This window comes from Gasterosteus aculeatus, chromosome 11, assembly GCF_964276395.1.
Source record: "Gasterosteus aculeatus chromosome 11, fGasAcu3.hap1.1, whole genome shotgun sequence".
NCBI lineage: Eukaryota > Metazoa > Chordata > Actinopteri > Perciformes > Gasterosteidae > Gasterosteus > Gasterosteus aculeatus.
This window is the reverse complement of record NC_135699.1, coordinates 16,132,550-16,156,715: the sequence shown is the minus strand read 5'-3', so window position 1 is coordinate 16,156,715 and position 24,166 is coordinate 16,132,550. Positions and strand designations below refer to the sequence as shown.

Below are 24,166 nucleotides of genomic sequence, written 5' to 3'. Positions count from 1 at the left end.
TACCCGACATAGAAGAACACATGTGAACTCAAGATTTTATTTTCTGAAACAGTAAGTTCTTAAAAAATACAGAGTTGCTACTGTTCGACAGATCACCATCCTTTGCCATCGCAGGCCGATGTATAAACAAACGTGATAAAATACTCACACTCAACCTTCTTCCATCGCGTTTTACCAAAACCTCTAGAATGTTAATAGGTTCATCTACAGCAGTTTTATTTACAAAATTACACAAAAGCAAAAAACACTGCTCTTCTTTTGAAGAGCATTTGGGAAAATAATTTAAAAACAGAAAAATACAATTATTGCAGTATACTACAATCTTATTGTTACATGATGCAAACGCACCACCTTGATGTACAGATTTTCAGTGCAATTTATTCAGGTGCAGCTTCACCACGTCACACCGGTCAGGACGCCGCAGCTGTCCTTTCAAATGCTCATCATTGGTGGGATTCTTCACATTACACACTGATATATGTACAAGTTACTGCATTACAAATTATTAGAGACCAAGGAGCCAGTAGAGAGCAAGTAGTCATTTGAAAACAAACAATATCAGTAAGTATAAGTGGGTCACAGAGTCGGAGCTGTTCGCCTTCACGTCCTCCGCCTCTCAACATGATTCGGCTTCAGCCACAAGTCTCTTCGGCTGCCAAACTCAAACTCCAGTGGTTTCTCATTGAAACACAAACGGGTGTTTATACACCTTCAGCTGGAATAGAAACTAACGTCTTTTTAGATCTACCCCTCCGTTTAGAAATTTGGGGCAAAACCCTGAAAAAGAAAAAATTCTCACGAGCCAAAAGAAAAAGTCCAACGCAGCCGGCACCGCTTTGTGGCTCCACCCTCTGCTCGGCGCGCGGCGGTGAACGGGTAGTTCATCGACAGCTTCCCGCCTCGAGACTTCTCCTCAAAGTCCTGAACCCAGACGGTCCAGCTCCAGCCCGTCTCCCGGCGGTTGGGTGCTGTGACTCGACTCCTTCACTCGTGTCGTTTTCTCAAGAGCCGTGGTTGGGTGGGTGCTGCAGGTCCTGCCCTGAGAAGATTGGGTGCAGCAGTGGGTGGAGCTGGAGGGCCGCCGCCGCCGCAGCCTGCGAGGGCCGCTGCGCGAACAGCGTCGGGTAGAGGTGGTGTGGTAAGTGGTGGAGCGCCAGGGGGGTGTGGTGGAGCGCAGACGCCGGGATGATGTGTATGGGCTGACCGGAGAGGAAGGCCGTGTGGTGGGCGGGAATCAGCCCCGCGTGTCCCAGCGAGTGTCCCAACGAGTGTCCGAGCGAGTGTCCCAGGGAGTGACTCAGGGAGTGGCCCAGGGGGGACAGAGAGATGGGGGTGAGGTGGTGCTGAGGAATGTGGTGTACCTGGGCCAACTGGTGCGCAGGGTGCGGGTGGTGGGCGTGCGCCGGGTGGAGCCCCATGGCCGCGGCGGTGGCGGCGTGGTGCTGCAGGATGGCGTGCTGCACCGTGGTGATCGACGTGCCGGAGGCCATGGACACGGTGGGCTGCTGGATGTGGATCTGCTGCATGGCCTGGGGAGGCTGAGCCGGCGCCATGTTGGCCGCCATGTTGGCTGCCGCCGCCGCCGCCGCGGCTGCAGCGGCCGAGGGGAACGTCTTGACCTGCTTGGCCATCAGCTGCTGCTGGATGTGCTGCTGCGCGGCCTGTTGCAGCTTGCCGTACTTCTCCATCTCCTCCGGCGTGAAGGTGATGGGCTGACTCTCCAGAGGAGCCAGGCCGTCCTCCTCCGCCTCCATGCATTCCTCCTCCAGGGTGGGCGGCGGGTAGGCCGGGTACACGTGCATTTGCTGCTGATGCTGCTGCTGCTGCATTTCCGTCATGAGGGGGTCCATCATGGGATTTTGACAGGGGTCCTGTACCGATTCTCCTTGGTACTGGGCCATCGCCATGGACGGGTCCTGTTCATACATCGGCCCCGGTTCTTGGTGCAGCTGGGCTTCGGCGGCGGGATGCGGCGCCTCCTCTTGCACCGCTATGATCTGTGGGGCCTCCTCGACCTTCTGGACCGGTGGAGCCGGAGGCGGCGGCGGAGGGGGGAACTCTCGGATCGGCTCTACCAGGATGACCTCCGGCTCCGAGCACTTGCCGGCTCCGGACTTCTCTCCCTCGTCCGGTCGGGTCAGAGGGATCATGAGCTTCTTGCCGGCCTGCAGCTTACCAAACAGCGGCAGCATGGCTTTGCTGCCGAGGGCCGGCGGCAGTTTGGGACCAAAGTATCCCTGTGGTGGGTCCTTGATCTTAAGCCCAGATTTGGTGCCCGTGGTGGAATCATCAGAGCTTTTCTTGGACTGGACCTTCTCCAGCAGCTGGCGTGCCGTGAGGCTGTTCTTCTGGTCGCCTGCGTCCCGCGACACCCCGGACCTCACCGACTGCGAGCCGGAGGAATGGGCGTTGCGGTTGGGGCCTCGCGATGAAGACGAACGTGGAGACTGGGAGCGGTAGATGCACGAGCGGTTGAAGTCTCTGCGCTGCGCGTCGGTCTCCACCCGAGCCCGAGGGGCCCGCCGGCGGGAGGAGCCTTTGGTGGAGCTGGAGGAGCGGCTGGCGGAGCTGTGGCTGCGGCTGTAGCTCCGCCTCCAGGATCTGGCGCTGGTGCTGCGGCTCCAGCTGCTGGAGCTTCTCGAGCTGCTCCGGTGGTGCCGGCGGTGCCTCTTCCTGCGGCTGTAGCTGCGCGAACGTGAGCGGGACTCCTCCGAGGAAGACGAGGAGGACTGATGTCTCCGGGACCGCCTCCGGCCCCGGCTCCCCCGCCGCTCGTACTCTGAGTCCGAGGAGCGCTTGGAGCGCCTCCGCCGGCGGCCCTCTTTGCTGTAGTCGCTGTAGCTGTCCGAGTAGCTGCGGCTGCGGCGGCTGTAGGCGCTGCTGCCCGCCGAGGAGCGCTCCGAGCTGCTGGAGTACGAGTGGCTGCGGGACGTCTGGCCGCGATGGCGCCGGCGACTGCTGCCCCGCCTCTCGCCCCGCCTCGAGGACCGGCTGCAGGACCGCCGGGACTCCTCGCTGTGGTGGCGCCGTTGTTGCTGCTGCTGCTGCTGCTGCTGTTGTTGTTGTTCCCGAGGACTTGACCGGTGATGGCGTGAGCGGTGGGCGTTGGAGCCGCCTTCTTCTTCGCTCTCGCTGCTGGGGGGCCGAGCGGGACCGGGGCTCTTTTGGGCCGAGGTGGAGCAGGAGGCACTTTGAGGCGCGCTGGAGTCGGTCTTCTGTCGCTTGGCGCCGCCGTGCTCCTCTGAGACGTTCGCCTTGTCGCCGCCTTTTCCGCCGCCTTTTCCGCCGCCGCCTTCCTCTGCTCCAGACTTGCAAGGCACTTCCTTCGTAGCACGTTTCCTCTTCCCCGACTCTACGCCCGCGTTCCCCGTAGCCCCGCCCCCTGTCACGGTAACCGAGGAGGCGACGGCCTTTTCCTCTGACTTTGGTTTCTCCTTTTCGTCCCCTGCTGCTTCGTCCTGATCCGCAGCCTTGTTTTTGCTCTTCTTCCGTTTGTGTTTTTTCTTCTTCTTGGGTTTCTCTTGAGTCGCCTCCGTCTCGCCCTCCACGTCTTCGTCTGCTGCCTTGTCTTTTCCTTTGCGCTTGGAGCGCTTTGCGGACTTCTTATGCTTCTTCTTCTTCTTCTTTTTCTTCTTGGCGCTGCTGCCGGTCGCAGGCTTTTGCTCCTCCCCCTCCGCTCGGCCGGCCTCTCCCGCCATCACCGCCTTGTCTTTGTCGGTGCTGGTCCCGGGTTTATTAGTCTTATCTTCTTCGGCCAGCGCTTTGCCTTTGTCATTAGGCTCTTCACCAGGCTGTGAGGACTTTGCCGCTTTCCCACCACGACCTCCTTTGTTGCGGGACAGCTTGAAGTCAAAGTAGAGGGGATTACAGCTGTAGGACAGGGACGGCTGGGCTTTTGTGAATTCGAGGAGCTCAGAGGGCCACTGCAGGGTTGTGCTCTCATCTTTACTCAGAACTGGGAAGAAGGGACCTGTGGGGATTTTGGGACCCGAGTTGGAATCCAGAGTGGAATCCGGTGTGCTCTCTGCTTTTCGAGGAGGGGACGTGGGAGCCACGGGGGCCGTTTCTGCGTCCAGCGAAGGGTCGTCCTCCGTCTCTGCTTCGGCCGAGGGAGGAGGTGGCTCCTGCTCCGGCTGTGAAGTGATGTTATCTGGTTCTTTCTCAGTTCTGCACTCTGTGCCGCCGGGCTCCGTTGTTCCGGGACTGTCTTTAGCCTTCTTCTCCTCGTCCTCCTCCTCCTCCTCCTCCTCCTCCTCATCGTCCTCCTCCTTGTCCTCCTCCTGCCCGTCCTCCTCGTCTTCCTCTTCCTTGCTCGGACACTGATCGGTGGCTCTCATGAAGAGCAGAAACTGGAAGTGAGGCTTCACCCGGCAGTGGGCCGGAGGTATGTAGTGATAGTACTCGGGCTCCTGTCCAGCGTAGCCCTCCTCTTTTTTCATCATCATCTTCAGCTTATTGAGGGTGGAGGCTAAAGAAGCTCCGTCATCAGGCTGCTCCGCCTCTTCCGCCTCCGCCACAACAACGGCGCTCTCTCCTCCGTCGCCTCCCCCCGATCCGTCCTTCGGGCTGTTTGTGCTGCTGCCGGATGTCTCCTCTTGCCCCGCAGCCCTTTCCCCCTCCTGGCCCTCCTCTTCCTCCACGGCTTCCTCTCCGTGATCGGCAAACACCGCAGCGACCGTGTCCAGCTTCACCGGAGCCTTCTTGGCAAACGAGAAGGACACGCTGACTTTGGATGCCCCACACGGTGTTGGGGAGGTGGAGGCGTTCTTCCCCAGGGAGAAGCTGATGGTGGGAGCTGGCTTCGGGGAGTTTTCTTCACTTTTATCTACAAAAGGTCCTTCCAGGACACAGTCTGGTAAAGCAGCGTTCTCGGGCGTCAGGTCCCCGTCTTCTGACTTCTCTCCATCGACAGCAACGGTGGTCGGTTTGAACATGGGCCCACTTCCTGGAGTGCTGAAACACAAGAACCAGGGTAACCATGAGATGTTGCTTAAGCTCTGCTACTAAAACAGTAGAATATAAAAACAAAAAAGTCACTCCAGACCGGAGCAAGAGAGAAAAATCTTCAATACGTGTCTGAAGGTGCTTCCAAGATGTCAAACTGATTGAGTTAAACCAGTTAAAAAGATGTAAACTCTGGCTGCAGATTGCAGAGTAAAAGTAAACCATCACATCTCAGGCAAGTCGAGGAACACTATTCCTGAAAAGTCGGGTAAATCTTTACTCTCCGCTGTGTATACGGTTAGTGGAAGAGTATCAGGATTCAGTTTTATAAACTGAAAATAGTGGGATTGACGTCCTCTCGTATAGATTCTATATAATCTATTTCTGTTTTAATATGTGGCCTTGGACAGTGACCCTCAGCTGCAGAAACATGCATCGTGAGGTCCAGCCAGCAGGGGGCAGCGCAGGAACAAGCGCTCACCGGTCCTGTTGTTTCCTCTGCTCGGCCAGCTCGTGGAGTCGCCGCAGCATCTTTTCGTGCTTCTTCCCACCTTTGCGGGTACGGGATGAAACGTTGCGAGCAAACTCTCTCTGCTTGAGCTCTTTGAGCCGCTGCGTTCGGAGACAAAACAAAGCACATCAGGATCCCTTCTGTCACAGAAAACAAACATCTCCATTTAGCGTGCCGGAGCTGATGATCAAGTACCTGCTTGTGAGCGTGGTCGTACGAGTTGATGTGGTTGTCAAACTCCTGGTGTTTGGTGTACTGTTTGTCACACAGCTCACAGTAGAAATTGGCTCTCAGGTCTTCCAGAGCCTTTGCAATGGCTTTCTCCTTCTCCACCTGGTCCTGTTGATTAAAAACCCGGGAAGGAAACGGGTGAATGTGTGAGGAAGAAAAGCCTCAAGACGTCGCACGGCGGCGCATGCGGTGAAACCGGCACACGGACTCTCGGAATGACGCCCGGTCGGAGGGCCTCACCTTGTATTTCTGCCGCAGTTCTTCCGTGTCCTCCTTCTCCACCTCGAGCACTCTTCTCTTCTCTGTGGCGTCCTCCGCGTAGTCCAGCTAATAAAAGAAAGAAAAGGACGGACACAGCAGTTACAGCACCAGACGACAAACACACCCCTGAAGCAAAGGCAGCAGTGCAACTTCATCTTATGTTGCATTCATGTGTCAGTAAACCGCGTGGACAAGCTGCCACGCCGTTGGCCCGCTCGGGCTACGGAGGGCTGCGATTGGTGGGTTTTCAGATCGACCACAACTGAAATCCTATTTAGTCCGTCGGCTGGAACAAAACATGTCCGTCTAAGTGAATTAACGCAGGAAAAGGAGAACAGGCCACGAGTGATTTACGCGGCAGACAAAAGACTATTCTGCTGGACCTCGATGACGGGGTGGATTGTGGAGGAAACCACGAAGATTCACCGCGGGAACGTTTGCGTTCTGCAGAGGACGGATTTGAAGCCTCCCGGTGTTTATCGAGTGTTACTTTAGCGATAGACGGGCGGTCCTTCTCTGCGCTGCTCGCTGGCCTCGAGGTCACGGCGCCGCCTGCAGCAGCGAGGCTCTTTAACGGACTTCCCGACAAGCCGCCGCCGCGCTTTGTGCCCGTTGCAGCATTGAGACGTCCCCTCCCTCGGCGAGGCTAAGGGGCGTGACCCCGCGCAGCGGGTAGTCAGCACTCGGGTCAACGAGCAGCGGTTGTTCTTTATTCCAAATACTTCTCAGCAACCATTGCAGCGAGTAACGGTCAGAGATTACGTGAAAAAGGCGAGAGCATAACCAGGAAGGTCAGGGTGGACAAGTGAGAGAAAAGGGTGCAGAATACGGCTCATCTTGAGATGATTATACACATTAATGTCATATTCCATCTCCCAGCATGGTGCAAAGGGGCTCAACCCTAAACAGCATCTTACCTCCATCTCCATGCGTCCCATCCCCATGACATCGTATTTGAGGGTGATGGGCACAGGGTCGGTGCGTCCTGAGGGGAAAGAGACAGAGAGAGGACGAGGTGAGCTTCAGAGACGGGGACGGGAAGGGGGGAGGGGGGGCAGCTCGGAGACAGCCTGCTTTTAGAGCATAGGGTGCTGGGGTTAGAGATTTTTGCCTTGAAGTGCAAAGAGACCAGAAAGCTACAGTGAACCAAAGACCAGCCATTCTCACAGCTTACTGCAGCCACTAAGGGACCGATTCGTCTCTTAACGTCCCCCCAAAATCCGACCCGGCTCACGAGTTGCATTTTTGAATTAGCTGCAATAATTGTAGTTAAAAAAAAAAAAAAGTGAAGGGCATCAGAGACGGATGAAGTTCCCTAGAAACAGGCAGTCAGCTCGAAGCCAATCTGCTTACATGTCTCTTCGGTGTAGTCGTACAACGCACCACCCCTCCTCCACCCGCTCGCTGCTGCAGTCCTGTTGTACCAGAACGCCAAATTTATCAAGGACGCTGCAGCTGGAGGGGCTGCGTTACCGCGTGTGCGCGGAGTTGCGACGGGCCGAGCAGACGCTGCTCACTGAGCGCCACCCTCCACGAGGGGGACAAAGCCGTCCCAATATTATCTAAGGACCATTGCGTCATCGCTTTCTCAACGGTCCGCTGGCTGGTGACCCTGGATGCCTCTTCACCGGTTCCAAAATGTCCCCTCCCTCCCTCCCTCCAATATGACTAGAAGCTGCAAGGTTATTTTATTTTTTTCTCCATTACGTAAGCTGTGAAAAGAGCTGGATCGGAAGGAAATGGACTGTAGGAAAATAAACAAACCAAAGACAACCAAAAAAACAGAATGAAACATTAGAGATATAAAATATATATATAAATCAAAACTACTTTGGAGATTGACACAGAGTTGCTTAATCCACTCATAAATCAGCCAAACAAAGCAGAGAGAAAGACAGTAAAAATTAAAAAAGGACACAAGCACTGAACTACAGCAGAGTGACGTCACGGGCCAGGTATCGCCATGGTGACAGTGCAAGGGATGGGGGATACTTACCTGGTGAAACATGGGGATGGGAAGGGGGGGACAGACAGACAGATAGACAGGAGGGGGATTTGGGGGGAGGGGGATTTAAAACAAGGCATCAAAATAATTTGGACTAGTTCTGCTGCTCCTGTCGCCAGCCAGATACAATAATCAGACTTACTGATAGGGATTATCAATTAAGTTTGGTTTCAGTTTTTTTTCCCCTCCCACATAAAGTTTGTCATTTTTATGAATCATTTTTTTACTCATACCATTGGGCATATGGAATAACAACAAGCATTGGGCTTGAAAATACACAATCAAAAAGGTGAATTGTGTGATGCCGGAGCCAAGTTGATGTTCCTGTACTACCCATTTACCGCCGGCCAAGCAAAGGGACACTTTGAGCCAGAGAAGAAATAAACCTACTAAATAGGACTTTAAATCAAGCCGCATCTTAACACATCGGTACCTTCCTGAACGGAGGAAGGTCATAATATTATTCAACGCCAATCTGTGTCAATCCTGTGCTTTCTGAGAGTAATTTGGTCATCACAGCCCAATGACATATTCATTCTGAAATCATAGATGCACTGTAACATATACTGGCCGAGCTGGACTCTCAGTCCCACTGCAGTGTCTTCAGATTTAGGTGATTGTTGTGGCTTTGCTCCAGTGAGGAGCGAGCCGTCCGTGTGATGCGCAGACCACAGGAACATCTACCGGTGGACGTGTGCGTTCACGCGCATTCGCCCGACAGAGTAGTCAAGCCAAAGGAAAGGACGTTGGGTCTGTTGGTCAGCCACTGCAGTGGTCTGTCCGAGCGGAGTCGCGAGCCAGGCCCGGAATTAAGGATTAATGCACGATTACACTCATCCCAAACTATCACCAATCTTTGAACAGTGACAATACTTCCACACTACCCATTCCAGTGGAAAAGAAAGGGACCAGACGAAAACAATGTGCATCTAAATCACAGGGTGTGAGTCACGAGGTATTAAAAAAAAAAACTGAAAACAAACAAAATGACAACGTTCTAAGAGTAATACGTGTGCATGATAATATACAAGCAGCAGAATGAAGACTAATACAGAGAGAATTGAAAGCCTATGTAGCATTGGTGCTCTGATGAGAGGAACACACAACAAAAAGAATACGGGAGAAATTAAAATAAAATGAAAAAAACAATTCAATTGGGGGATAAAATAACATTTACCACTAAGTTTACCATCAGCACAACATGGGCAGGATCAAATCGCTGTAAAAAAGAAACACCAATTGGTTAAGCAGGAAGATTGAGGCACATAGAGAAGGGAGGGGTGGGGTTGGGAGTGTGGGTAGGGGGGGGGGTTTGATACCAAAGGGGCTCCAGTGTGTCACCCCCGCCCGCCCCCCCCCCCCCAGCTACTGAACCAGCTCCCCTTACAAAGTGCTGGTCCCCTTCCCCTCTACCAGTAACAACCAACGATACGTCTGAATGCGCGTTAACTAACAAAAAAAGAAGCGCATCCTTCACAAAAATAAACCTTTTCAGATTCTGTTACAAGGAAAATATTCTTTAAAGTGTCCAAAATCACTCGCTGCTCACTAGACGGTGGGTTTGACAAGTGAGTCGGCCATTTTGCTTGCTGCCCGATTGTGTGGTGACAAATATTACTGCACCCTTTATTGGGACTCGAGGTATCCCACAATGCCCTCGTGAGAAGTAGCGAACCACCGACGGCCACGAAGCGAGCAGCAAGTACCATCATGCATTGCACGGCAGACGGACAGGAGAGAGAGCGTCGCAAAACAAACACCCACAAGCGTAACGCCGTGTCGATACGCCCCCGCGTTGACGGCGGCAGCGTAGTTTCTGTACGGCTTTTATTGGACAACTCTAACAAGCGGAAGTTTAACAACCTGCGATCAACCGCAACACGTCCGCGTGGATCGTGCTCGGGCCTGCAGCCGGCGCCCATCAGACGCCGCTTGATGGCGCGACAGCTCTGACGTGGTGACCGACGTGGATAAAATGGCCGAGCAGTGTGCGCCGATGTCGCGCGTGAGGTACCCACGCAGTCCGACCAGACGCCGGGCAGGAAGTAGTGAGTGAGTGAATGATTTCGGACACAGCTGAGCTCTAACACCTCGTCTGAGACGACGGGACGCCTCCAGGGACGGACGCCATTTTCCCCCCTTTGAGAGGTTCTCGCTTTTTCCTCTAAATTCATTTGCCTCGCAGACGCTTGTCAGCCCAACTTGCAAATCTCGCCGAGATTGGTGAACACATGACACACACACAGAATGTACCTGAGGAAGAAGAGCCAGCGAAGGCTTTGAGCAGTGCTTAGAGTCGGGTCTGCGTTGCAGCTCCTCTTTATTTTTACCAAATGTTGTGAATAAACGTGCAGAGCTGCGTTTCTCTCCACGGTGTAAAAGCTGGAGTCGAGCGTGTTACTACCTCCAACACTGCTTAAAGCCCCCGGTGAGTGTGGCGGTTTGAGGCAGGCTGGGGTGCTCGTCTGGGGACAAACATGCTGTGCAGGAGGGGGCAAAGAAACAGGGGCGGTGGTGGGGGGGGAAGCATGTAGAAGGGTGGTGAGATTTTCCCTGTAGGTTTACTCTATGACCCGGTCATTAACAGACACACACACACACATCTCAGTCCCACGTAACGACCACACACATACGCACAAGTGACACACGGTTTGGAGGTAGAAACAGGCAAACAAGCAGAGGGGGGAAAGTCGTCTACTCTGCAAGCCATTCAAAGTCTGAGCCGTGGTTCCAGCCAATCAGACACCCGACAGCAGCAACGGAAACTCAAAAAGGAGGAGAAATTTAAAAAAAACAGTACGTGTAGACGATGATTCTAAGGGATGTGATGGAATCATGGCTTCCTAAATCTACTTTGATTTAAAATGGATTTTGGTTCTTTGCTTAAATCGAAGCGCTTCATATTCTTTGTGCAGATTAAAATAAAAGGTTTAGTGATTATGAAGCAGAGAGGAGGAAGCTGACAGAGGCCATTAGCCTACGGTACACTGTAAAAGGGGTGTTACATTGAGGTCAACCGCAGAGTGGGAGAAAGAAAACACACCCACGCACGCACCCACACACTGACATACAGAGGGGATCCAACAAACCTTACCTAAAAAGGGGCAAAGGGACAAAAGAAGAATAAGAACAAAGTCAATACAGTGAAAAACTTAAAAAAGGGGACACAATGCTTTCACTTCAAAAATATATTTAAAAAAACGTTTCTTCTTGCAAGGAGAGGAAAGGAGAGAAATATTATAATGATTGTAATGATTATCCTGCAAACTTCAAAGTGTGCGACTGCGCTGTGAGCCCACTAGGTGCTCAAGTGCACCGAGCAAATTAGAGCAGAGCGAGTGGGCCGTTGATTCCTGCCAACAACTGGACCCACTGTGCCGCAGTCTCATCTGCCCACAGAGCAGGAAGCTTACGTAACCACGCGCCGGAGAACAAGAGCCCGGCCGGCCCCTGCACCTCGCTCGCTCGCTCCTGCGCGCACAGACGGCTCGAGGCCAGATGGAGATGCACAATGAAACGGCGAGCCGGGAAACGGCTGCCGCGGCGGCGGCACTCTCCCGCGATGAAGCGGCGACCCGGCGCGCTCTGGGCCGAGGCCATCGTCAGGCAGAGAATACCTAAGAGACGACGACGACGGGGGCCGAGGCCATATATGCACATGAACGGGAGGTGCAGCTCGCCAACGGAACGCAGTATATCAGCGCTCCTCGGTAAGGCCATGTGGAGAGCAGGCATAAACAAAGATACGGGACCGTAAAAGAGTCAGGATGTTTTCCCCACTGGGGTAAATAAATCTGATACCACCGAGGCACTAAAACAGGAAAGGGGATGAAGTATGTCCCCCCCTCCCCCCTTCCTCCTCCTCTTACAACGAGATGAAGCACCACAGCAATCATCCGGGAAAGTGAGGACACGTCTCAGCACAGTAGACCACGCTTTTGTTAAAAACCTGCTCCGAGTGAGCACGTACAAAACACTACATGTTTTAATAAAGACAAGCAGGCGAGTCGGGAGCCCCCGCAGGCAACTGAAGAATGTCATTACCTGCACCACAAACACGAGGTCTTGGCAGGAACCTCCCTATGCGGCCTTGAATTGAATTGACAAGCACAACACAGATAACTTGTGTCTTCACATTTACCTTGTGACTTTAAGCAGCTCACTCCCTTTAGATGCTCATGAGTAATACTGCAACTCGCCTCGAGTTTGGGCGTGCTCTCGAAACGTTCTGTTTCTCATTAAAATGTCTTGATATTGAGCGTTGCTCCCGCCGGGTTTACGGGGAAAACAATAAAGTTGAGCAACAAAAGAAATGAAGTGGAGGAAAATGACAGCATATATAGCAAGAGATGGAAAAAGGATAGAAAAAAGAATTGTGGAGGAGGAAAGACGAACCCGAATGCCAGAAATGATGTGCAAAAACAAGCCGCAATCTGAGCAAACTGCAAGCACACATCGGCCTGCCAGCGATGGCATCACTCACGGACAATGCTATTCATCCCCCTCTGTGGAGAAAGGGCCGGGAGGGGTGAGGCTACGCAGAGGGAGTCACAGAAGAGGGGAACAACGATGCAGAGAGGGCGAGGAGACCGGAAGAGGCTCCGTGGAAACACGCCCGGCTCTGCACCACCAAGCCGTGAGCGCGGCAGGGTCGAGCTCATGAGCCTCCGACTACAGCCAAGACCGGCCCGCGCACTCCGCTCTGCAAGTCAATGTCCACCGGGGCTCCGACGGCAGATGTCCTCAGACGGTAAACGTCTTTATGGTCCAACGCTTTCCACGTCTCATGGACTTAGCTGAATGCGACGGGCTCACGGAGCATTTTCCCGCTAACGCTTTCGCTGCATTCCAAAGAGACGCCGAGGTTTGAGCTTAACAAAAAAAAAAAAGAAAAAAAGTGTAGTGTACAGATGATATTAATAGATTAGAGTAAATGTTATACAGACTACAGAGATTTGGACAGAGATTATAAATGTGGTAAAACATGCAAAGCAAACAAACTCAAATCCAGGCAGCTTTGTGCATCTCGGTTCTGGATGGGATCCAATCTTGTTGCCTCGAGGGCTCGTTCTCTAATTGCAAATACAACCGGCCCGGACAAGACCAGAGAAAGGTCTCGTACTTCGCTGGCTAACCCCTCTGCTGGTTTGTGTCTCCAGAGTAGACCGTGTGCTCCTCTTCATCGCCGACCCGATGCAGAATAAACGACCCGCGAGTCAAAAGAGGAACAACGTTTAGCTCCTGTAAAGCGGTCAGAGGACGTTTGTTTGTAACCTGGAGTTCTAAGTGAGATCCGGAGAAGGTACGGGACCACCCAAGTACATAACGGCTAAAACAACTCCAAGTTAACATAACGGTGTCCAATTAAATTGTGTTGTTGAACTGTAATCTGAATTGCTTGTCTCCAGTAATAATCCTTTACAAGGCTTTGGGATCATTCTCCTCCCTCTTCCACGTTTGAGGGAACAGCAGCACGAGAGCGACGTTCGTTTAAAAATCAAATTTACAGACACAAAAAGGTAAATATCAGAGAGAGAGAGAGAGAGAGAAGAGAAGTTGCTGATACAAATTAAAATAAACTAAAAAACAACCTGGAGATGTGAGGGAGAAAGACAATGACCGCTTTGTGGCGCAGTGCCACCAGCACTCATTGAGCGTAGGTGTGAAGAAGAGGGATTTCTTACCCTGCATGCTTTTGCCGAGACCTTGCCCCAACTTCCAGCCATGTTTCTGAAGCAGCCGGTGTCCGATGTTATCCTAGCAGAGAGAGCAGAGGAGAAAAAAACCAAAAATATTCCAATAATAAGAGGAGCATTTCCCCGTTTGGGTACTGATGAAAAAAACAACAAACAAAATAAAAACACTCAAAATCACACTATCATCAGCACAACCACCACCATCATCATTGATCATCATCATCCACATCACCTACAGCGTGTAACATCAGTGTCTTCCAGCACAGGGGGTGGTAAGGGCAGGTGGGGTGGGGGGAGGGGGGGCAGGAGGGGGTAAAGGGTGGGAGGCCTTCCACTAGGATGCATACATGAGGCTATGTGTAGCCTGTAGTCTACAGGACAACCCCCTACACCAGGTCACATTTAGCTTTTAGGGCAAAGAAATTGGGCATTTCTATTAATTTAAAATAACACATCAAGTCACATCCACTAAGTTGAGAAGTTAAGAGTGGTAGGAAGGAGGGGACAATATATGCATCTCACACGCATACATATATGAACCACTACAGAGCAAGGTCGTAGAAAACAGCACACGTAGAAAAGTGACACAGAAACAAGGTATGGAAATCTTGCATCAACAAAACGAGGATCAGAAACTCCAAGCTTGCTGTGATTCCGTAATCATGACAAAAAGAGGGGGGGGGGGCACCATGAGACATATGCAGTTATCAGAGATAATATAGCCAGAGGAAGAGACAGAAGTGGAGCTAGTGGGCCTTGGATTACCATTACAAGGCCCAGGGTGAGAGAATATGCACGCGTGAGAGGACATGTGGGTGTGCAGGTGAACAGAGGGAGACGTCGTGTGCATGCAGCCCCATTCCGTGTGACACAGACAGCTGCTGTGCAAGTTTTTGGACACCTGAAGCCTCTCTGGTGGGTTATTAATGGCCTGGTCCCGCCCACGTGTAATCATTTGATTCAACATCATTAACTCTTTCGACACTCCCATAAATATAATTAGTCTCATGAATTATAAATCCTACTTTACAGACCCCTGGAAAACTACTAAGCTAAAATAACGGCGAGCCATCGACTGCAGTATTCATTTTCATTAACGCTGCACATGTGGACGAGATCAGGCAACCAACGATACATGAGAGGCGGCGTGCGAGAACATGCACAACAGGACGCGTCTGGGGCTGAATGCACACGTCTGTGACCGTTATATCACCAGTGTGGGTCAGCAAGAAAAGGAAAACATTATGTGAAATGCAAGACCGTCCCACCACTACACACTACATCCTCAAGCACAAATAAACAGGAAACAATGAGATTTTCCTAATAAGCAGTGGGCTGGAGGGGGGGGGGGGGGGGGGGGGTTCTGTTGTGATTATAACTATTCCAAGCTTGTCTAACATTCACCAGAGTGCTGCATTCTACCAAAATAAACAACCAAAGCATACAAACCAAAAAACAAAAAAAAAGAAAGGATATTTATAATCACAAAGAGATTGACATCAAGTTTCACGAACAGGTGGTGAAGGGGTCCGAACAAAACAGCATGCGGCTTTTTGTTAAAGACTTTTAACAAAAAGGGTCGTCGGTGTTAGTGGCGCGCTGTGAATGGCACACATACAGAAGGGTGGGGCGGGGGAGGAACTCCAACTTGTGTTAGTTTTAAGTGGATCAGGCACAGAGGAAAGTGACGGCTCAACGGGGCTCGATTAGTTCTGGACAGGTGTGGGAGGGGGGGGGGGGGGGACTCTCTGGGGCGGTGGAGGTGAGCTGGGCTCGTATGGGTTAGTGCATGTGAAGGGGAGTGGTGGTCGCGCACACAGCGCACACTGCATCTCCGCCCACGACGCCTCATTCAGGGCACATTTGTTGTTGTTTTGTGGCTCTGACAAACTGATGCCTTCCTTTGCCCCATTTAACATGAAAAACCCACTGATCACTATCTCGATTGAATCATCCAAAACATCTGGCATTTGGCTTGCTTCCCGAGAACAGCTTCACTTCCTGTTTCTGCCCCCCCCCCTCCTCCCCTCCCCACCTTGCATTTCATGGATGTGTGAGCTTCTCTTACCCTGATTTACGGTCACATCCCTTCCGCTGTGGGAAGAGATAAAGGAATCTGCGGATCTCTCTCTATTAACTCTCTGTTGGGACATTAGAGGCAACTCTGACATGCCATCGCTGCCTAAGAGACGTGCTATGCTACACGCTACACGGCCGCCTGGGGGTGTTTCCTCCTGAAAGACACCGCCGGATTTGCTGCAGTGAAGCAGCATTTATATTGATTGGAGGGATTAGCTGATCTAGGATTCTTGGAGAGAGGAGGAAAATAAAATAAGCCCTAGCTTTAACTAAGGTAGGTCCATTATTATTTTTTCATCCCGGGGAAGATTAAAAGAATATAAAAGGAAAAACAAGCATGGCCGGTTGGATGAGGCATCATGTCGCCAACTGCTGACACTAATAAAGAGATTAGTTGAGAACGGTGGAGGTTGAAGGGCGGAGATGAGGCGCAGACTGCCTGTCGACCCACAGATGAGTGCACCGAAAGAAGAGACAGACAGACGGACGGATGAAAGCAACGACGGCGAGTCCAACAGCAGTGCAAGTGGAGTGAAGGCATTTCCATACGAACCTGGCTTTAAAATACTGGGCTGTCAAAAAAACAGTCACACGTGACACAACGTAAGAAACCGGCCAAAACGCTTTCAGCTGCAATTCTGCTTAGCTTCTCTAAGTTCTTAAAAAATGCAAAATCTCTCTCTGCGTTCAAACAGACATGATACTGTATACAAACAGAAAAAAAGGTAGGCATATCAATAAATCCACCAACTGACTGTTAATACAAGAGAAAGAAAAATAGAAAATGTTATCCAAACAAACGAGATTTACGAGAAGGGTTTTTTGTTTTTGAAGCTTGCATTGTGCTGCAATCAGCACAGTGCATGACAAAAAGGAGGATGGGTGAAGGGAAGTGATATGCAGGGGACCCCACCTAGAGCCCTCAGAGCATTTGGTGTGTGCGTGACCAGTACGGGTGGTTTGATGTGTCCTGGTTAAACAGGCGTATTAATCTAAGGAAGGGGACTTGACTGCAGATCTGAGCTGTTAAAAAGGTTTTGTTCAAATTTTTCCATGGTCCCTTTTGCTAAAACCCCAAAAGTATCCTGCTGCGGTCACTCATCCTCGCCTCTGGTGCGCTGCCCTCGTTTAACCCCTGCAGCTCCCGTGTGTTCGCTGCTCTGCACGTTCCTCTAGTCGGCCTCTTCTCATGCAGCGTGACTAAACGGAAACAACCGTCTCAGGGCATCGAGGACCACGACTAAAACAGACGGATGCTACTTCCCGGCACATGGAGATAAAGTGTGGATGTGTCAGATTGCACGTGAGGGGATTAAATAGTCATCAACTAGGCGATGGGAGGAAATGACAGAAGTCTAATTAATAAAATGGAAATACTTACCTCAATTCTGAACGCCAGGAATCAACAAATCGGACAATTATCAAAAGTCAATTAAAAGTTTGAAGGGGTCACCCACGTGTATAAACTCGGACCGTCAACACTCACATTCCCACTCACTTTGAAGCGAGGTGGTCATGCAAGTGGTTAATTATATATATTTTTCCCCTGTCTTACTGTAGTGCGGACTTTAAAAAGAACATTTAGCAATGACCATAACGCCTCCCCCCCCTCCCCTCTCTCCCCTGCTGTGCACTGGTTTGACACTTGGGTGAGGATTTAATTGCTGGATAGAATGCAAAAAGCTGCACACCTTATTAAAAGATCTGAGGCCTGTGTGATGTGATGCGATGTGCATGTGTGGTTTCTGTGGCTCTGAGGCCGCCCGCTGCATATCGCTCTTTGACAGGGTCGGGGGGAGGAGGGGAGGAAGGACGGGGGTTAGAGGGACTGGAAAAGGGGAGCAGAGGACGTGGGAGGGATGAGTCCGGGAAGGAAAATTGTCGTCGTGATTAGGACAGACTGAAATATAAAAAGTACTGAATGCTACCAAGTTAACACATGCAATGCAGAAACAATGTTAGAGAGAAAGAGGCAAAGGCCAAAAAGGGAAGAGACAGAGAAAGATGATCCCAATAAAGTACCACAGACCTCTAGCTGCCTAAAGATCACACACACACACAATGAGTGGCAGGGGAGGGGCTCCGAGAAGCCGGGCTGAACAGATCACGGGCGCGACGCGTGTTGACAGCTGACAAGGCGTTTGCACGACGGAGGTCTGGAGGTCTCTAACGTGGCCACACGGCGTGTGTTCTAACACTTCCTGGAACAGCCAGTCGCAGCGCGAGTGTAATTCAATCGCCTTCCGAAGAGGAGCCGCGTCATTTGTGACCAAACGCTCCAAAAATCATCTTCAGGGTCAACAGTGGTAGTCGGTGGCAAACTTTCGTGGTTACTTGCCTGTGGAGGAAAAAGTCTGCCACCTCCTTCTTTGGCCTTGTCCTCTCCAAAGAGACTGGTGTGTGTTTTTATTGGATTTTTTTTTTTAGCGACAAAGCGGCGCGTTTTGTTTCGTTTCATCTGTTTCACGGATTTGTAAAGAGCAGCGTGATGCTGCAGCGCGGCCCTCAGCGCTCCTCCACAGATAATAGCGCAGGAGCAAAAGGGCCACTGAAGCCAGGTGAGGAGGCCATCTCTCTCCATCCCTCTCCACCCACACACAGTGGGATGCTTGTGCGCCCGTGACAAAAGGATGTGATTCGGCAAACTCATCCAGGATTTGTAATTGTTTCTCACTTTGGAATGCACATGTTCAGGCTACAGTGTGAAACATACTGTCTTGTAACATTCATCTATTGGATACAGCTATTTACAATTTTATATATATATATATATATATATATATATAAATAAATTATGGCAAGTTGTTTGTTTAATCTATAAAAATGTTATTTTACAATAAATTATACAATTTTATCTAAGATACCAATTGTTTCAATAGAGCTCTGCTTCATATTTTAATCATCATTACCGAGTGATTAAGGAAACTAATTGCAGTGTAATTACAGTTTGTTAAATAATGTTCAACGTGTTTCTGTTTGAGATTACACAGATACACCGTCATTGTGATCCATACTAACACATAATACATAACGTTGAGGAGAGGTGACCCGAGAGGTTCCTGGGCGGGTAAGAGGAGTTTGGGCCTGCTCACAGTGCTTCAGAGACAGAAGGGAGGGAGGGGAGGGAGGGGAGGGGGGCAAAAACGGGAAAGACAGAAAGAAGTGAGCTTCCTGCGCTATTATCTTTGTGCCTCTTCAGCGAAAAATGCAGTCCCAGTTGCACAAGCACCATGCCAGCACAGAATGACAGAGGGTACTGTACACCGAATCACTGTGTAGTAGGGAGCGAGCGAGCGAGCGAGAGAGAGAGACAGTGAAGAGAGAGAGAGAGAGAGAGAGAGAGAGAGAGAGAGTGTTGGAGAAGCGTTACAAGGACCCTAAAGATAGGAGTAAGAAAGCAGAGCGTGCAAATACAAACCGGGTCATTGCTGCTTAGCTAATAGGGGCCAATTCGCTGCAGGAGAGAAATGTCGAACACCCCAAGTTGTGTACAATAAGATAACTGTCCTATAGACACAAACACTAACACATGAATTCCAAAAGCTACATTGACATTCGTTCAAACACAAATGAAGCCATTCACACCATCTTATGTGCGCTCTGTTGTTTGCTAAATGGAGTGGAATAAGCACGACCCACTTTAGGTTAACAGGGGAAATGTGTAAATATGAACTATCATCAGGCTTCTTTTAAATCCAAATGTGCCCGGGGACACAAGTTCATTCTCGTTTAAGAGGGTATATTTACAATAACACCCCACACATTTTTAATTGATACATCAGCAAGACAAATAGACCAAAACTGCAGGAATCTTTTGTTATAACCTCACGTGTATTTCTTCCAAATGAAAACTGCCGTTAAGGACGGTGCTTTGTCCACTCCACGCTTTCAGAGTCCTCTCATCTCGTACTGCTAGGATGACTAACAATGACTAATGGAAGGCTGATCAAATGTTTATTTATTATCTGTACATAATAACAGGAGGAGCTAGCATATACATAATCATTTTAACTGTCACACGGGAAATGGAGGAGGCAGAGGACACGGGAAGTGTGGGGCAGAGGACGGGGACTTACGGGGCATTAACGGATATGAGACAAGTGATTCTACAAGTTAGGTGGCAAGTGTGTTCAAGAAAACACTGGATGCATCTAGAAAGAATGAATGGAGTATAAAAGGTGTGGTTCTTATTCCTCCCTGGACCAATCATCCACTCTCACAGCTGGTCCAATGGTGCGGGATGATGGATGTGGCCTTACCGATTCGATGGGCTTGTCCAAGGACGCCTGCTCCAGCTCCAACTGGCCCTCTTCATAGTGGTCAAAGTGATTCCCACCCTGAGGGACACACATTGAGAAGAACATTTCAGACACATATTGGCGTTCTGAAGAGGGAAAAGAAAGAGCAGACGGCTGCACAACATATAGATGCCGTCTTGGATTATGGATCCCGTAATACGGCATAATCTTGTTTTTTCCTGGTTGATATACTACATACAGATATATTTCTATATTTCAATAGTTGGTTGTGACCTCAACAGACAGTCTTTTACTGTCCCATTATATGTGTCCACATTACTGAGAGTTATCGATCACACGTCATTGTGTAGATCTATGTCGAGGTACCAGGTCAGAGATATTTTGATGTTTTACCAGCAGATTTTGACGGACAGAAAGACACAATATTCGATGATAATTACTGAGCATATTTTTTTTTAAAGAGAAATCCGAAATAATGTCTTTTCTAAGCCGTGATCAAAAAGTATAGAGAATATCTTTGAACAAACATAAATGTCTGGAAAATCGTTTTTCCTTAATAGTATTTTACTCTAGAACGAAATTAACAAATTACATCAATGACATACTGTTTACTCTCAGCCTAAATCTATCAGTATTATTTAGATTTACTGTGTAAACCTACATTACCAGAAATCACAATAACGCATAACAAATAACCATGCACTGGTGGAAAGAAGTAAACACAGAAGGAATAAACTACAACAGGAACTATGCGACTACGTTCCCCATCGTCCAGTGAATATTATATAAAACATCCTTTGAGCATTAGTTTATTGCATTTGATTGAAAATGTTCTTGACAGAGTTAGCACTGCTGCCTCTTCTTTGCTGGCAAACGTATTCCAGGAGCGACAGCAGTGAAGGACGAGTTCCTCCTCGGGCTATTTGTTGTCTCAATTTGAAGCATAGCTTCACTCATACACATTTATTTTTAAGTCCATGCCCTGGGTGGGATAGAAACGGAGTAACCGGCCTGAAACACCAACCAAAAGCCGTGCGTTTGTCCAGCAGTTTCTGCTCCGCGGTCACAGGCCTCGTCTCTTCAGCAGCAGAGGAGAGACGAAGGTCATGTTTGTGAGTAGGTTTTTTCTGCAGACTAACGCTAGCATAAAACTGAAAGATTCCATCTTTCCAAAAATAGTCTGCGCTGTATTATTTACTAGATGCTTGCAGCTACCAGCCAAGAGGACATGTCTATCCTAGAGACAGAACAGGCAAAGCAGGACATTTGCTTGCATCGCTGTGGACTACGTACATCTGCAGCACGCGTTACTGTACAAAGACAACGCTAATATGGGCCGGGCCACACAGGACGAGTACGCCCCACGCTCTCTAGGGGAATCGGGTTTTGCGGAGATAAGCAAATACTCACATCGTCCCACAACGAGGTGATCAGATGCCACACTGGCAGTAGTTAATTCAGACGAGACAGGAAGTCACTTCAGCCTAAGTGAAGCCGGGGATTATTACGAGGGGAAAAGCAGAGGCTTTATTTATGAACAAATCAATGTCTCCCTGCTCTTCCCCCGCCATCTCTCCTCCTGCTGACTCTCTGCTCAGACCGCTTAATGTGGTATCAGCACAGCCCCACCTCCCCCTCCCCATCTAACACAATGTCTTCTTATTTTCAATGTACCAGAGTCAAATGAGGAGGCAGCAAACAACTCAGCGATGCTGCATAGGGAGGATAGAGCTGTCCTCTGACACTACAAGAGCAAATGTGCAGTGAGCCCACACACTGAAATGGATGCCCCATACAACCTCAAATTAGGAAGAGAGTGAGCCACAACGGCTCATATATAACCTGTTGTTCCAACGCAGCGACGTATATCAACAGAGCCGACGAAGCCGTCGGACTGGTCGGGCCGTGGGTACTGGGTGTATCGCCTGTGGGTGTTTCCTCCGCCGCGTTGCTTGGCAGCAGGGATTTAGTCCACAGAGCGAGAGAGAAACTTTCTGAATACTGAGCATATGAATGCCTTCACAGCAGATCTCTCACACACAGAGCTCCACTGTGCTGAGCCGGAGCTGCCTTCAACACACTCATTCAGACCGCACAGCGATTCACCTCTGTGACCGAAAACAGCAGAACACTGAGCTCCCGTTGGGCAGCAACACAGCGCGTTTGGAGGAAAAAAGCACCGACAATGTCACAAGCAATTGCACATACTTTCACTTGTAATGGGTGTCATTGCGTATCTGGTAATTCACTAATAAATAAATAACTGCCTCCTAAAAAAAATAGCAAAAACACCTCAAAAAAGCATTCTAGGCAAAGCTCCCCTTGCTCCTTCTTCAAAAACGCCAGCCAATTTTATGTTGTTATTTATACAACAACAACTTTTTCCAATTCGACAATGTGTTGTGGGAAAAAATGTTTTGAAACGGAGGTAAACCGACGGAGGTTTGAGGTGATGTTATTTTATTTTAATGGCCGCATAGCGAGGAACGGACTGTGACACATCCATCTTCCTACGGAGACAGCATGAGCAGCAAAACGACACCTGCACTCACAGAGATGTTCCATTTCGGCTGCCAGCTGGTGGATTAAACTCAAATAAATAAATAAAAAACATGTTTGGCGGCTTTACAAAAAGTAATTCCGGGCACAAAGTATGACGATGCTGGGTTAAGCAGGGAGAGTACAATGACATCTGGGGGATTTGGAGGAAAATACCTGAAGAGTAACAGAATGTGCATGGAGAAATGAACCAAGGCCGCAAACAACAAACGTGCATCTCATGATTGTGTAATGAGTGATGTTGTGTTTGTGTTTGTCGGGGTGCGGTCAGAGATAACAGGCAGTGGAAGACAAGCAGCTCCACATTTGGGTTTGTGACGTTCAACGTCTGAGCTCCGGCACCACGGTTGTAAAAACACTAACCTGAAATAACGTCTTAACAACAAATAGCGGTGCAGCAGGGACGGATTTATTTACCCACATAAAAGGTCAACTTAGGAAAATAAAAGATCCCCTGGTTACAACCTGCGTTGTCTCCAGTGAAGAGTTCAATGACTCGCATTAGAGAAACAAACAAAAAAGTGAGAGAAAAACAGTCTGGCAACGTTAGCAACCGTTGACATTGTGTTGTTATTGACAGACCTTTTGTTTTGAAAAATTCAACAAATTAATGGCGACGGACGTGTTAAGTTAACCGACATTCATAGCTTTGTCTCCCACTTAATATATAATAAGTGTAGTTGCGTCATTTAAATACTAGACAAACATAAAGCTGGCTGTAACTAGAATAATTAAACCGAGCTAACAAGGTGCAGTCGTTGTGTTCTAGCTAGTTGTCAAAATGATACAGCCATTTCTTGCTAGTGCTATTAATGTGCGTACCTGTAAGCTACGTGCTAACGTTAGCTAGCTAGCTAGCCATGGTTAGCATATGTCGATAAATAACCAGACTACCCAAGGTCACAAACAAGCTAGTTGGACCTGTATATCTATTTTTTCCTGCTGCTTGGTATACGTAACGTTGCGGCTCGTAAGCCACGACAGGAACCAAATATAGCGCACAGCCAAACACTGAGACGTACGGGAAGTTAAATGCAAAAGAGCCGCAGTGCACTGGCGTTAGCTTAGCTAGCTTGCAGCGCTAGCAAGTGTCATCTAACGCCGAGACGCACGGTGCAGTTTGAAGTAACGCGAAGCCGCCCGAGACGGGGTTTTTCCGCGTTAATAAGAGCGCTAAAACACCGACAACAACATACGCAAAGTCGTCTTACGTGCGTTACCTTGAAATCACGCTCTTCGTTAAACCTAGAAAATCTGTCGGCCATTTTCTGAACAGAGCAGCAGCTTCTCTATCGCTCCGTCTGTGTCCGACTGAGGAGCGCTGAGCCGATGATGATGATGATGATGATGAGGAGGAGGAGGAGGATGAGGATGTGCACCTCACAGAACCGATGCGGTCACTGTGAAGTCCGAAGGGTCAACAATTCTAGGTTTTTACATCTTTGTTATTCCACTGAAGATTTTTCTCACATGTTGTACAAGTTTAATCTTGTTTAATCTTTAATCTTATCGCAACATATGCTTTCACATACTCACATGTTGTACTTTTCAAAACAAAGATATCCTCGTAATACATTCATATCTACGTAATAGCCTAAATAGTGATAGTTTCAAGCAGACC

At 49.6% G+C, this 24,166-nt stretch overlaps 1 protein-coding gene across 9 annotated transcripts; it reads right to left on the bottom strand.

Moving 5' to 3' along the window:
• Nucleotides 1-23: 23 nt before the first annotated feature.
• On the bottom strand, nucleotides 24-23,908 carry gpatch8 (G patch domain containing 8). 9 transcript variants are annotated; one of them, XM_078084077.1, is made up of 11 exons: nucleotides 23,766-23,858; nucleotides 19,987-20,064; nucleotides 19,146-19,181; nucleotides 16,281-16,299; nucleotides 13,637-13,709; nucleotides 9,130-9,171; nucleotides 6,865-6,932; nucleotides 5,927-6,013; nucleotides 5,651-5,794; nucleotides 5,426-5,556; nucleotides 24-4,953 (listed from the first exon to the last, which is right to left on the bottom strand). In XM_078084077.1, exons 7-11 carry the CDS (start codon nucleotides 6,889-6,891, stop codon nucleotides 1,002-1,004), a joined length of 4,341 nt encoding a protein of 1,446 aa, XP_077940203.1. In that variant the 5' UTR covers nucleotides 6,892-6,932; nucleotides 9,130-9,171; nucleotides 13,637-13,709; nucleotides 16,281-16,299; nucleotides 19,146-19,181; nucleotides 19,987-20,064; nucleotides 23,766-23,858; the 3' UTR covers nucleotides 24-1,001. The 9 variants fall into 9 exon arrangements, with proteins under 9 accessions (XP_077940203.1, XP_077940198.1, XP_077940204.1 ...); XM_078084072.1 differs by lacking the exon at nucleotides 9,130-9,171; XM_078084078.1 differs by lacking the exon at nucleotides 16,281-16,299.
• Between the last annotated feature and the right edge of the window lie 258 nt (nucleotides 23,909-24,166).